A 13,934-nucleotide genomic window follows, 5' to 3' on the forward strand; every position below is an offset into this window, starting at 1 on the left:
TTTGAATGATTGTGATTTGGAAAGGCACTCGTCTTAATAAAAGGTCTAACAGTTGAAAATGCATATCAGAGCAAAAACCAATCCAAAAAACACTTCCTGTAGAGCTCAGAAACAGGATTGTGTCAAGCCACACATCTGAGAAAGAGTTCAGAAAAAAATCTGCTGCATTGAAGATTCACAGAAGCATGTAGTCTCTGTTACCCTTAATGGAAGAAGTCTGAAACAACCAGGTATCTTCCTAGAGCTGGCCTCCTGACCAAACTGAGCAATTAATGGAAAAAGGCCTTGGTGTGGTGGCTAAGAAGCTGATGGTCACTTTAGCTGAGCTCCATGATCATATGTGGAGGTGGGAGAAACTTACAGAAGGACAAACATCACTGCAACACTTCACCGATCTGGACTTTATGGCAGTATTGCCAAACTCAATTCTCTCCTCAGTGAAGACACATTTTGGATTTTCCAAAAAAGCATCTAAAGGACCCTCAGTCTGTGAGAAACAAGACTCTGTGGTCTGATGAACCTTAATTCCAAACATCATGTTTGAAGGAAACCAGGCACTGCTCATCACCTTAAGAGTACAATCTCAACAGTGAAGTGTGCTGGTAGCAGCCTGAAAACCCAGTCCAGAACATTCAGAACCTCAGACTTCCAACAGGACAATGAGCCAAAGCACACAACAAGAGTGGCTTATAGACAACTCTGTGAATGTTCTTGAGTGGCTCTGCCAGAGCCTGGGCCTGAACCCAATCAAATCTTTCTGGAGAAGCCTGAAAATGTGCGTCTACCCCCATCCAACCTGACAGCGCTCTGCTGGAACAACTGGAACTGGAACAGTTAAATTCCTTATGCTTTCTATTATAGACACGCCTATTTTGCACACGTTTCTTCAACCAGGAAACTGTGTCAGTTGGTCTGGATTTACTGAAGGATCCAGTGACCATTCCCTGTGGGCACAGTTACTGTATGAGCTGTATTACTGACTGCTGGAATCAGGATGATCTGAAGGGAGTCTACAGCTGCCCTCAGTGCAGACAGACCTTCACTCCAAGACCTGCTTTAAATAAAAACACCATGCTGACTGAAGTGGTGGAGCAACTGAAGAAGACAAAACTCCAAGCTGCTGTTCCTGCTGGACCTGAAGATGTGGAGTGTGACGTCTGTACTGTGAGAAAACACAAAGCTGTTAAGTCTTGTCTGGCGTGTCTGAACTCTTACTGTCAAAATCACCTCCAACAACATGAGAATTTCTTTAAAGGTAAAAGACACAATCTGATAGACGCCACTGGACGACTTCAGGAGATGATCTGCCCAAACCATAATAAAAAACTGGAAATCTACTGTCATACTGACCAGCAGTGCATTTGTTATCTGTGTACGATGGATAATCACAAAAACCATGATACTGTAGCAGCTGTAGCAGAGAGGACAGCAAAACAGGTATGGGCTAATAATGGAAGTATTTTTATACTGTCCTTCTACAGTTTCTGTATTTAAATGCACCAATTAGGAAGTCACTTTCAAGTTACTGATTACTTTCTAAAGATGAAAAACGTTAACAGTAATACAAACCTGTAAAATCTAGTATAATGTTACATTTACTCATTTATCAAATGCTGATATTCAGAGCAACATTGCAAGCAAGAGTCAATATTTGCAGTGCATAATGCAAGGTTTTAAGCTGGTGGTACCCAAGCTACAGCGAAGGTGAAACTCCTTCATATCTCCAGCGATATATCTTTGCGATAGCTCACAAAAAAATTCCCAGCTCTGCTGGTGCTCCAGAAACTCCCAGCTCTGCCAGTGCATTAATAGCTCCCAGCTCTACCAGTGCTTTAGTAGCTCCCAGCTTTGCCAGTGCTCGAGAAACTCCCAGCTCTGCCAGTGCTTTAGTAGCTCCCAGCTCTGCCAGTGCTTTAGTAGCTCCCAGCTTTGCCAGTGCTTTAGTAGCTCCCAGCTCTGCCAGTGCTTTAGTAGCTCCCAGCTCTGCCAGTGCTTTAGTAGCTCCCAGCTTTGCCAGTGCTCGAGAAACTCCCAGCTCTGCCAGTGCTTTAGTAGCTCCCAGCTTTGCCAGTGCTTTAGTAGCTCCCAGCTCTGCCAGTGCTTTAGTAGCTCCCAGCTTTGCCAGTGCTTTAGTAGCTCCCAGCTTTGCCAGTGCTCGAGAAACTCCCAGCTCTGCCAGTGTTTTAGTAGCTCCCAGCTTTGCCAGTGCTCGAGAAACTCCCAGCTCTGCCAGTGCTTTAGTAGCTCCCAGCTTTGCCAGTGCTTTAGTAGCTCCCAGCTCTGCCAGTGCTTTAGTAGCTCCCAGCTTTGCCAGTGCTTTAGTAGCTCCCAGCTTTGCCAGTGCTTTAGTAGCTCCCAGCTTTGCCAGTGCTCGAGAAACTCCCAGCTCTGCCAGTGTTTTAGTAGCTCCCAGCTTTGCCAGTGCTCGAGAAACTCCCAGCTCTGCCAGTGCTTTAGTAGCTCCCAGCTCTGCCAGTGCTTTAGTAGCTCCCAGCTTTGCCAGTGCTTTAGTAGCTCCCAGCTTTGCCAGTGCTTTAGTAGCTCCCAGCTTTGCCAGTGCTCGAGAAACTCCCAGCTCTGCCAGTGTTTTAGTAGCTCCCAGCTTTGCCAGTGCTCGAGAAACTCCCAGCTCTGCCAGTGCTTTAGTAGCTCCCAGCTTTGCCAGTGCTTTAGTAGCTCCCAGCTTTGCCAGTGCTTTAGTAGCTCCCAGCTTTGCCAGTGCTCGAGAAACTCCCAGCTCTGCCAGTGTTTTAGTAGCTCCCAGCTTTGCCAGTGCTCGAGAAACTCCCAGCTTTGCCCGTGCTTTAGTAGCTCCTAGCTCTGCCAGTGCTTTAGTAGCTCCCAGCTCTGCCAGTGCTTTAGTAGCTCCCAGCTTAGCCAGTGCTTTAGTAGCTCCCAGCTCTGCCAGTGCTTTAGTAGCTCCCAGCTCTGCCAGTGCTTTAGTAGCTCCCAGCTTTGCCAGTGCTCGAGAAACTCCCAGCTCTGCCAGTGCTTTAGTAGCTCCCAGCTTTGCCAGTGCTCGAGAAACTCCCAGCTCTGCCAGTGCTTTAGTAGCTCCCAGCTTGGCCAGTGCTCAAGAAACTCCCAGCTCTGCCAGTGCTTTAGTAGCTCCCAGCTTTGCCAGTGCTCGAGAAACTCCCAGCTCTGCCAGTGCTTTAGTAGCTCCCAGCTCTGCCAGTGCTTTAGTAGCTCCCAGCTCTGCCAGTGCTCGAGAAACTCCCAGCTCTGCCAGTGCTTTAGTAGCTCCCAGCTTTGCCAGTGCTTTAGTAGCTCCCAGCTTTGCCAGTGCTTTAGTAGCTCCCAGCTTTGCCAGTGCTCGAGAAACTCCCAGCTCTGCCAGTGTTTTAGTAGCTCCCAGCTTTGCCAGTGCTCGAGAAACTCCCAGCTTTGCCCGTGCTTTAGTAGCTCCTAGCTCTGCCAGTGCTTTAGTAGCTCCCAGCTCTGCCAGTGCTTTAGTAGCTCCCAGCTTAGCCAGTGCTTTAGTAGCTCCCAGCTCTGCCAGTGCTTTAGTAGCTCCCAGCTCTGCCAGTGCTTTAGTAGCTCCCAGCTTTGCCAGTGCTCGAGAAACTCCCAGCTCTGCCAGTGCTTTAGTAGCTCCCAGCTTTGCCAGTGCTCGAGAAACTCCCAGCTCTGCCAGTGCTTTAGTAGCTCCCAGCTTGGCCAGTGCTCAAGAAACTCCCAGCTCTGCCAGTGCTTTAGTAGCTCCCAGCTTTGCCAGTGCTCGAGAAACTCCCAGCTCTGCCAGTGCTTTAGTAGCTCCCAGCTCTGCCAGTGCTTTAGTAGCTCCCAGCTCTGCCAGTGCTCGAGAAACTCCCAGCTCTGCCAGTGCTTTAGTAGCTCCCAGCTCTGTCAGTGCTTTAGTAGCTCCCAGCTTTGCCAGTGCTCGAGAAACTCCCAGCTTTGCCAGTGCTTTAGTAGCTCCCAGCTCTGCCAGTGCTTTAGTAGCTCCCAGCTTTGCCAGTGCTCGAGAAACTCCCAGCTTTGCCAGTGCTCGAGAAACTCCCAGCTCTGCCAGTGCTTTAGTAGCTCCCAGCTTTGCCAGTGCTTTAGTAGCTCCCAGCTCTGCTGATGCTTCAAAAACTCCCAGCTCTACCAGTGCTTTAGTAGCTCCCAGCTTTGCCAGTGCTTTAGTAGCTCCCAGCTTTGCCAGTGTTTTAGTAGCTCCCAGCTCTGCCAGTGCTTTAGTAGCTCCCAGCTCTGCTGATGCTTCAAAAACTCCCAGCTCTACAGTGCTTTAGTAGCTCCCAGCTTTGCCAGTGCTTTAGTAGCTCCCAGCTCTGCCAGTGCTTTAGTAGCTCCCAGCTCTGCTGATGCTTCAAAAACTCCCAGCTCTGCCAGTGCTTTAGTAGCTCCCAGCTTTGCCAGTGCTTTAGTAGCTCCCAGCTTTGCCAGTGCTCGAGAAACTCCCAGCTCTGCCAGTGCTTTAGTAGCTCCCAGCTTTGCCAGTGCTTTAGTAGCTCCCAGCTTTGCCAGTGCTCGAGAAACTCCCAGCTCTGCCAGTGCTTTAGTAGCTCCCAGCTCTGCCAGTGCTTTAGTAGCTCCCAGCTTTGCCAGTGCTTTAGTAGCTCCCAGCTTTGCCAGTGCTTTAGTAGCTCCCAGCTCTGCCAGTGCTTTAGTAACTCCCAGCTCTGCTGATGCTTCAAAAACTCCCAGCTCTACCAGTGCTTTAGTAGCTCCCAGCTTTGCCAGTGCTTTAGTAGCTCCCAGCTTTGCCAGTGCTTTAGTAGCTCCCAGCTCTGCCAGTGCTTTAGTAGCTCCCAGCTTTGCCAGTGCTTTAGTAGCTCCCAGCTCTGCCAGTGCTTTAGTAGCTCCCAGCTCTGCCAGTGCTTTAGTAGCTCCCAGCTTTGCCAGTGCTTTAGTAGCTCCCAGCTTTGCCAGTGCTCGAGAAACTCCCAGCTCTGCCAGTGCTTTAGTAGCTCCCAGCTTGGCCAGTGCTCAAGAAACTCCCAGCTCTGCCAGTGCTTTAGTAGCTCCCAGCTTGGCCAGTGCTCAAGAAACTCCCAGCTCTGCCAGTGCTTTAGTAGCTCCCAGCTCTGCCAGTGCTTTAGTAGCTCCCAGCTCTGCCAGTGCTTTAGTAGCTCCCAGCTTTGCCAGTGCTTTAGTAGCTCCCAGCTCTGCCAGTGCTTTAGTAGCTCCCAGCTCTGCCAGTGCTTTAGTAGCTCCCAGCTTTGCCAGTGCTTTAGTAGCTCCCAGCTTTGCCAGTGCTCGAGAAACTCCCAGCTCTGCCAGTGCTTTAGTAGCTCCCAGCTTGGCCAGTGCTCAAGAAACTCCCAGCTCTGCCAGTGCTTTAGTAGCTCCCAGCTTGGCCAGTGCTCAAGAAACTCCCAGCTCTGCCAGTGCTTTAGTAGCTCCCAGCTCTGCCAGTGCTTTAGTAGCTCCCAGCTCTGCCAGTGCTTTAGTAGCTCCCAGCTTTGCCAGTGCTTTAGTAGCTCCCAGCTTTGCCAGTGCTCGAGAAACTCCCAGCTCTGCCAGTGCTTTAGTAGCTCCCAGCTTGGCCAGTGCTCAAGAAACTCCCAGCTCTGCCAGTGCTTTAGTAGCTCCCAGCTTGGCCAGTGCTCAAGAAACTCCCAGCTCTGCCAGTGCTTTAGTAGCTCCCAGCTTGGCCAGTGCTCAAGAAACTCCCAGCTCTGCCAGTGCTTTAGTAGCTCCCAGCTTGGCCAGTGCTCAAGAAACCCCCAGCTCTGCCAGTGCATTAATAGCTCCCAGCTCTGCCAGTGCTTTAGTAGCTCCCAGCTCTGCCAGTGCTTTAGTAGCTCCCAGCTTTGCCAGTGCTTTAGTAGCTCCCAGCTTTGCCAGTGCTTTAGTAGCTCCCAGCTTTGCCAGTGCTTTAGTAGCTCCCAGCTCTGCCAGTGCTTTAGTAGCTCCCAGCTCTGCCAGTGCTTTAGTAGCTCCCAGCTTTGCCAGTGCTCGAGAAACTCCCAGCTCTGCCAGTGCTTTAGTAGCTCCCAGCTCTGCCAGTGCTTTAGTAGCTCCCAGCTCTGCCAGTGCTTTAGTAGCTCCCAGCTTTGCCAGTGCTCGAGAAACTCCCAGCTCTGCCAGTGCTTTAGTAGCTCCCAGCTCTGCTGATGCTTCAAAAACTCCCAGCTCTGCCAGTGCTTTAGTAGCTCCCAGCTCTGCCAGTGCTTTAGTAGCTCCCAGCTTTGCCAGTGCTTTAGTAGCTCCCAGCTCTGCCAGTGCTTTAGTAACTCCCAGCTCTGCTGATGCTTCAAAAACTCCCAGCTCTACCAGTGCTTTAGTAGCTCCCAGCTTTGCCAGTGCTTTAGTAGCTCCCAGCTTTGCCAGTGCTTTAGTAGCTCCCAGCTCTGCCAGTGCTTTAGTAGCTCCCAGCTCTGCTGATGCTTCAAAAACTCCCAGCTCTGCCAGTGCTTTAGTAGCTCCCAGCTTGGCCAGTGCTCAAGAAACTCCCAGCTCTGCCAGTGCTTTAGTAGCTCCCAGCTTGGCCAGTGCTCAAGAAACTCCCAGCTCTGCCAGTGCTTTAGTAGCTCCCAGCTTGGCCAGTGCTCAAGAAACTCCCAGCTTGGCCAGTGCTCAAGAAACTCCCAGCTCTGCCAGTGCTTTAGTAGCTCCCAGCTTGGCCAGTGCTCAAGAAACTCCCAGCTCTGCCAGTGCTTTAGTAGCTCCCAGCTTGGCCAGTGCTCAAGAAACTCCCTGCTGTGCCAGTGCTCCAGAAATTACCAGCTCTGGCAGTGCAGAAAATTTTGCCATCTTCGTGGAGTGGATACTCAATGGAGATCCGTTTCTCGCCAGTATTCACTCCACGAAGGTGATGAAATTCTCCTGAGAGTGAAATTCTCTGCATGTGGTGTTCAGGCGTGTTGTAGAACGCGCAAAACATGTTGTCCATGTAGCTGGCCACTCCGGACACTGAGCCCAGCCCACTGAGCCCACTGCGACCGATGAGTCATCGCCTACAGGAGCGACCGAGCTGAGGATCTCCCTGGAGCTTCAGCCTCACATGACTGGCAACTGGCAACTGAGCCTGCACCTGTGGATTATGCATGGGAGCACTAGGGTTTAAAGAGAAGCCCCGCCCACTGCATCACCGCTGAGGGTAAGCTGATATGTGGACATGCCCATTCTCCTCCCACCTTCCTCGGACATGTCAGGCTGCCCTGAACTGGCGGCCAGCCTTGTCATCCCCTCAGATTAGCTCCCTATGCTGGAAGTTGCAATATGCTCACAAATTCCTGCCTCCACCTCAGTTGCCCGAGCCATCTGTTCCGACTTAGCCCTCCGGATCCTCCTCGTCACCCTGGCTCATCAGCTCTCTATATCCACCTCAGGCTCCTCCTCCACCTGCTCCGCCATCGTCAGTCAGCCCCCTGGAGTCGTCAGCCCTTCTTCCACCATGGCTTCTCCACTGTGGGTCGCCTTCATGGCTACGGCCTGGGTCCCGCCTGGCTCTTTCTGCTCCAAGTCCCTCCTGTTTCCTCCTTGGCTCCTCCCACCATCATCTCCACCCTGGACTCTTTTTACCGCTGTCTACTCACCTCTGTCCCACAACAGTTTTCTGCCATCCCTCCTCCACCCCAGCTCCTCACTCTTAACTATTCATATCGCAGCTTTGGAATGGGGAAGTTCTCCGGGTTCTGGCTATATTCTGAGCTAGGAGCCCTCCCCTCGGACAGCACAGCAAATATGCTTACTATTTGCTCAGTCTGATTATATTTAAGTTTGACCTTTTGAAACAGTTTAATGTAGTATTCAGATGTTTACAGTGTTTTTTCATTTTTTATGCAGGTGGTTTTGGAAAAGAGGAAGGGAAAGTTTCAGCTGAGAATCCAGCAGAGGGAGAAAGATCTCAAGAAGCTGAGAGAGGCTGTGGAGACTCATAAGGTGAGTTTGGAGAAGAAGAAATGACTCAGTTTGGGCTCTCTTCCCGTGTTTGAGCTTTTCAGTCCAACTGAAGTCCACTGTGGCTGGCTGTGTTAGATCCCAGTAAGAGCTGATTGTAATTTGTGTCCTGTCAGCACTCTGCACAGACAGCAGTACAGGACAGTGAGAGGATCTTTACTGAGCTCATCCACTCCATTGAGAAAATCCGCTCTGAGGTGACACAGTGGATCAGAGATAAGGAAAAGGCTGCAGTGAGTCAAGCTGAAGGACTCATGTATCAGATGGAGCAGCAGATTGATGACCTGAAGAGGAAACATGAAGAGCTAGATCAGTTTTCAAAAACAGATGATTACATCTATTTCCTCCAGGTAACAGGTTTGAAAAACAAATGAGTTTAGCAAAATCTTGAAATGTATGGTTAATAAATTGACCACACCCTACTCAGTTACAGTATATCCAGTCCAGTACTTAAATACTAAGCCAAATCTCTTATAATATTCAGGGAATAGCTAAAACACATCTTTTCCATGAACGTTCAACTGTCTCCTGATGTGGTACTAAAATTGCAACAACAGCAAAAAAGTATAATTACAAAAAACACAGATACTAATGAAGTGGTAGATATATCTGAAGATGATTTGAATGAAAAGGTAAATATGTGATTGTCATGAAGGCCAGTGGTCCAGAGGGGTGTTCCATAAAACAAATTTACCAAATAAGCCAGGCTTATTTTAGTTAGTCTGACTTATTGTCAATTGATTTGGCTCAAAATAAGTCAGACTAACTGAAATAAGCCTGACTAATTTGGTAAACTTGTTTTATGGAACACCCTCAAGGTTTGCAGATTATGGAGGTCTTTGGTTTGTATCTTGTATCTGTATTATTTGTGTTTATTTCTTCTTGTAGAATTTCCAGTCTCTTGCTGTTTCTCCTGAATCTACAGATACATCCAGCATCACTCTCAGCTCTCTACTGTCTTTTGATAATGTTGGAAAGTCTATCTCTCAGCTGAAAGAAAAACTGGAGGATTTATGTAGAGAAAAAATCAAAAAGATATATGGTGGAGGTGTATTTTTTTCCTTAGCATCAGACATCAGAGAGGAGTTCCTGCAGTGTAAGACACACACACACACACACACACACACACACACACACACACACACACACACACACACACACACACACACACACACACACACACACACACACACACACACACACACACAGTGCTATAAACTTTACTTTAGTTCTTCAGTTATCACACAACCAGAACAGGAGTAAAATGTTCAGTGTTGTGGTATAGTGTCATTCATCTTAAACCTATTAATCTAAATAGTCTACATATACAGTAAGTTAATATGTGCATAAACTACATGAAAAGCTAAAAAATTTTGTTTTAAATTCATATTAATTACTACAAACAGACTAAAAAATGTATACAAGTCTGTTATCCGTCAATTGAGGATATAAAAAAATAAAACAAATCTGAAATATATAATTAAAGAAATAATAAACAAACAGCCAGAAATATTAAAATTTTGCTTTCATAATAGTAAATGAAATAGATGGATGCAAATACACTAATAAAAAAGATAATTATACAGTATATGATATGCTGTAGTTACAGTGAGGTCAATAAGTATTTGATCATCCTGTGATTTAGCAAGTTCTCTTACTAAGAAATCATGGAGGGGTCTACAATTTTCAGCATAGGTGCATTTCCACTGTGAGAGACAGAATCTAAAAATGAAAATCCGGAAATCACATTGTATGATTTTTTTAACAATTTATTTGTAAATTACTGTGTAAAATAAGTATTTGATCACTTGCTTATCAACCAGATTTCTGACCCTCAAAGACCTGTTATTTTGCTTTTAAATAGTCCAGCTACACTCTGCTCATGATTCTAAATTAGTAGCACCTGTTTGAGGTTGTTAGCTGTCATAAAGACACTTGTGCACCCCACAATCAGCCAAAGTCTAAGTAGCAACATGGGCAAAACCAAAGAGCTGTCAAAAGACACAAGAGACAAAATTGTAGACCTTCACAAAGCTGGAAAGGGCTACGGGGCAATTGCCAAGCAGCTTGGTGAAAAAAGAACAACTGTTGGAACAATTGTAAGAAAATGGAAGAGGCTAATGATGACTGTCAGTGTCCCTCGGACTGGGGCCCCACAGAAGATCTCTCCTCGTGGGGTATCAATGATGCTAAGAATGGTGAAGAATCAGCCCAAAACTACATGGGAGGAGTTGGTCAATGCCGTGAAGAGAGCTGGGACCATCGTTTCCAAGGCTACTATCAGTAATACACTAAGACGTCATTGTTTAAAATCTTGCATCGCACGGAAGGTTCCTCTGCTTAAGTCAGCCCATGTCCAGGCCCGTCTGAAGTTTGCCAGGGACCATCTGGATGATCCAGAGGAGTCATGGGAGAAAGTCTTGTGGTCAGATGAGACCAAAGTAGAACTTTTTGGTCTTAACTCCATTCACCATGTTTGGAGGAAGAAGAATAATGAGTATCATATCATCCCAATAATACCATACAGAGCATCATGCTCTGGGGGTGTTTTTCTGCACAGGGGACAAGACGACTGCACTATATTAAGGAGAGGATGAACGGGGCCATGTATTGTGACATATTGGGCAAAAACCTCCTTCCCTCAGTCAGAGCATTAAAGATGGGTTGTGGCTGGGTCTTCCAACATGACAATGACCCAAAGCACACAGCCAGGAAAACCAAGGAGTGGCTCCGTAAGAAGCATATCAAGGTTCTGGAGTGGCCTAGCCAGTCTCCAGACCTAAATCCAATAGAAAAACTTTAGATGGAGCTGAAACTCCATGTTGCTCAGCAACAGCCCCGAAACCTGACAGATCTAGAGAAGGAGTGGGCCAAAATCCCTCCTGCAGTGTGTGCAAACCTGGTGAAGAACTAGAGAAACCGTTTGACCTCTTTAATGGTTAACAAAGGCTTCTGTACCAAATATATATATATATATTTTTTTTTTTTTGACTCAAGTGATCAAATACTTATTTTACACAGTAATTCACAAATAAATTGTTAAAAAAAAATCATACAATGTGATTTCCGGATTTTTATTTTTAGATTCTGTCTCTCACAGAGGAAATGCACCTATGCTGAAAATTGTAGACCCCTCCATGATTTCTAAGTAAGAGAACTTGCAAAATCACAGGGTGACCTTACCTTACTGTGTGTCTGATGACACTTACAGTATCATGTATGACAAACTTATTTATATTCAGTTCAATGATGAATAAATGTTTTTTTTATACCCACCAGATTACAGTCAGTTCACCCTGGATCCAAACACAGTGAATGAAGAGCTCTGTCTGTCCGAGGAGAACAGAGTGGTTACTTCCACTGACAGAGTCCAGAAGTATCCTGATCATCCAGAGAGATTTGACAGTTTGTTGCAGGTGTTGTGTACAGAGAGTGTGTGTGGACGCTGTTACTGGGAGCTTGAGTGGAGCGGGAGTGGTGGTGTGGGTATAGCAGTGTCATATAAAAGAATTAGCAGGAAGGGATGGAAAAAAAATAGTTTGTTTGGTGGTAATGATCAGTCCTGGTGTTTGGATTGTTCTTCCTCCAGATGCTCATTTAGTCACAATGGCAATCATACTAAACTCCCTGTACGTTTCAATGGCTGTAGGATAGGGGTGTTTGTGGATCACAGCGCAGGAACTCTGTCCTTCTACAGTGTTTCTGACACAATGAGCCTCATCCACAAAGTCCAGACCACATTCACTCAACCACTCTATCCTGGGTTTGTGGTTTACGATCAGTCAACAGTGAAACTCTGTGATCTAACACTGTAGATTATAGAGAGCTAACTGTAAATAACACTATAATGTCAAGGTTTCGATCTAAAAACAATCTGATAAATCAGTTACAGTGATGTTATTGAGTCTCTAATCAATAAATCAATATTGTAACTAAACATCTGACACTGACACAGAACAGAAAAATACTTTAATAGATAAATACTCTTTAGATTAGTACTGTTATAAGAGCAGACAAAAACACAACCTTTCCAAATCTTAATGTTTAATAATGATTTTCTAGGGAATTGTGTGCTTCTAATTTTATTGCAACAGTTTGGACAGAACCCTTTCTTCTTCTAACATGACAATGTCTCTGTGTATAAGGCAAGGTTCCAAAAGAAATGATTGACTCAGTGTGGAAGAACTTGACTGGTCTGCAGAAAGCAAAGTCATAATATCAGCTGAACATCTCTGGTTTGACTTTAAATGCAGACCTTGAGCCAAAAACTCATCACCAAACACCAATGACTTGTACATATGGGTACAGTCATTTTAGACACTTCCAAAACTGGTGTAACAGAAATGGAAATATCATTTTTAAATATATGAATGATGTTTCCATCTTTGTTGCCACAGTTTTGTAAGTGCCTTTTTAAAATACTTTTGTCCATAGTTTATGTACAAGTCATTGGTCTTTGGTGATGAGTTTTTGGCTCAAGGTCTGCATGTAAAGTCACACCAGAGGTGTTCAGCTGGGATAAGGACTTTGCTTTCTGCAGACCAGTCAAGTTCTTCCACACTGACTGAATCATTTCTTTCTGAACCTTGCCTTATACACAAATGCACTGTCATGTTAGAATAGAAAAAGGTTGTGTCCAAACTGTTGCTATAAAATTAAAAGCATGCAATTCCTGAGAATAGCATTACATGTTTAAACAATTAGATTTGTACTCATGGAAATGACTAAAGTAGTCAAACCTATTCAGTAGAAGGGGGTGTCCCAATACTTTTGACAAAATCTTTATGTGACTGTGGTTGTCAGACTGCACAATTCATATAACCTAAACAAGATTACTATATTTTTAACAACAAGCAAATTAAAAGTCAAGCAATATGCTAATTTTTTTTTGTTTCCTGTTCTTTTTTTAATGCACGTTTCTCTGTGCAGTTCTGATAAGCTATTCTTTTACATTTAGAATGATTTATAAAACTATATCATCGTCATCATCAATGTAAACAGGCCAAAGCTAGAACAAAAACTTTTAATATAAAAAGTAAAAAAATAAAATAAAATAAAAATTAACTACATGAGTATGAAACTATGCTTTGATTCTAAAACATTTCATAAAACATAGTGAGCTTTGTGAGACTGCTGTGCCTGATTTTGTTTTTATTTTGTATTTGTTTGGTTTTATCAACTCTAAATCTACTCTAAATATGCCTCTTGTTTTTTGAGATGTTTTGGGTGCCATCTGCCCTGGACCATCCTTTTTTCCTTTTTCTAGGGTGATTTCATTTGCCTTTTTGTTTATTTTGTATTGATAAAAGTCCATCCAGACAGCTTCACCCCACACCTGACAAAATGTACCAGAATAGGTGCTGTGGATGTTTTTTGTCAAATGATATAAGATGTATTGTACTGGTGTAAATGTTGTGATTGATCAGTATAGCTGTATTAATTGTTTTAACTGATATGTTAATTAATTCAGGTTCTTTCTTTTGAACAAAGCCTTGGTGGAGACTGTTTTATTAAGTCGATACTTGCATGTCTATGGTGAGAAGTCATGCACATAGTGTGTGATTGTTGAGGAAGACTAGGGTGGGTGAAGGTGAATTAAAAAAGTACAGGTATAGTTAAAATGAAGTTGTTTATAATAATTTGCTCAATTGCCTATTCAAATCATTAAAAAAAAATAGTGATTATAAATTACTATGTATGATTGTGCAGAATAATAAACACTATTTTAGAACTACTGTAGCTCTCTCAAAGGCTATCTGGCTGGGTTTGTGATTAAAGCTTAATTTTTAAAACTGAGTGACCTGACTTGCGGTGAATTTCCACCACACCTTTTAGTAAATTCACTTGAAAAGGTTAGGACATTGTAATATATTAAAATAAAATATTATTTGCAAATCATTTATATGCATTATTTAATATTAAATAAGTATTCTTTAACTATTTACAACAAGATAAGACCAAGTGTCTTATTTTAGAAAAGACCAGGGTTCCTGAACAGCAAACATTTATTTTGAGTATGTATTTATTTTAGGTTTGTGCATAAAAAATAAGCAGTTAGTTCAATAGATAATTAATTCACC

General features: G+C 44.7%; 1 protein-coding gene across 1 annotated transcript in view; it reads left to right on the forward strand.

Moving 5' to 3' along the window:
* The first annotated feature begins 272 nt into the window (after positions 1–272).
* The window catches only part of LOC141340100 (uncharacterized), a 31,990-nt gene continuing 18,328 nt past the window's right edge, over positions 273–13,934 (forward strand). Inside the window, exons 1-6 of the mRNA XM_073845034.1 lie at positions 273–311; positions 862–1,437; positions 7,741–7,836; positions 7,971–8,204; positions 8,743–8,950; positions 11,134–11,665. Coding sequence (XP_073701135.1) covers positions 273–311; positions 862–1,437; positions 7,741–7,836; positions 7,971–8,204; positions 8,743–8,950; positions 11,134–11,665 — 1,685 coding nt within the window. The remainder of the gene's footprint in view (positions 312–861; positions 1,438–7,740; positions 7,837–7,970; positions 8,205–8,742; positions 8,951–11,133; positions 11,666–13,934) is intronic.

This window comes from Garra rufa, chromosome 8 (genome assembly GCF_049309525.1).
Source record: "Garra rufa chromosome 8, GarRuf1.0, whole genome shotgun sequence".
Lineage (NCBI taxonomy): Eukaryota > Metazoa > Chordata > Actinopteri > Cypriniformes > Cyprinidae > Garra > Garra rufa.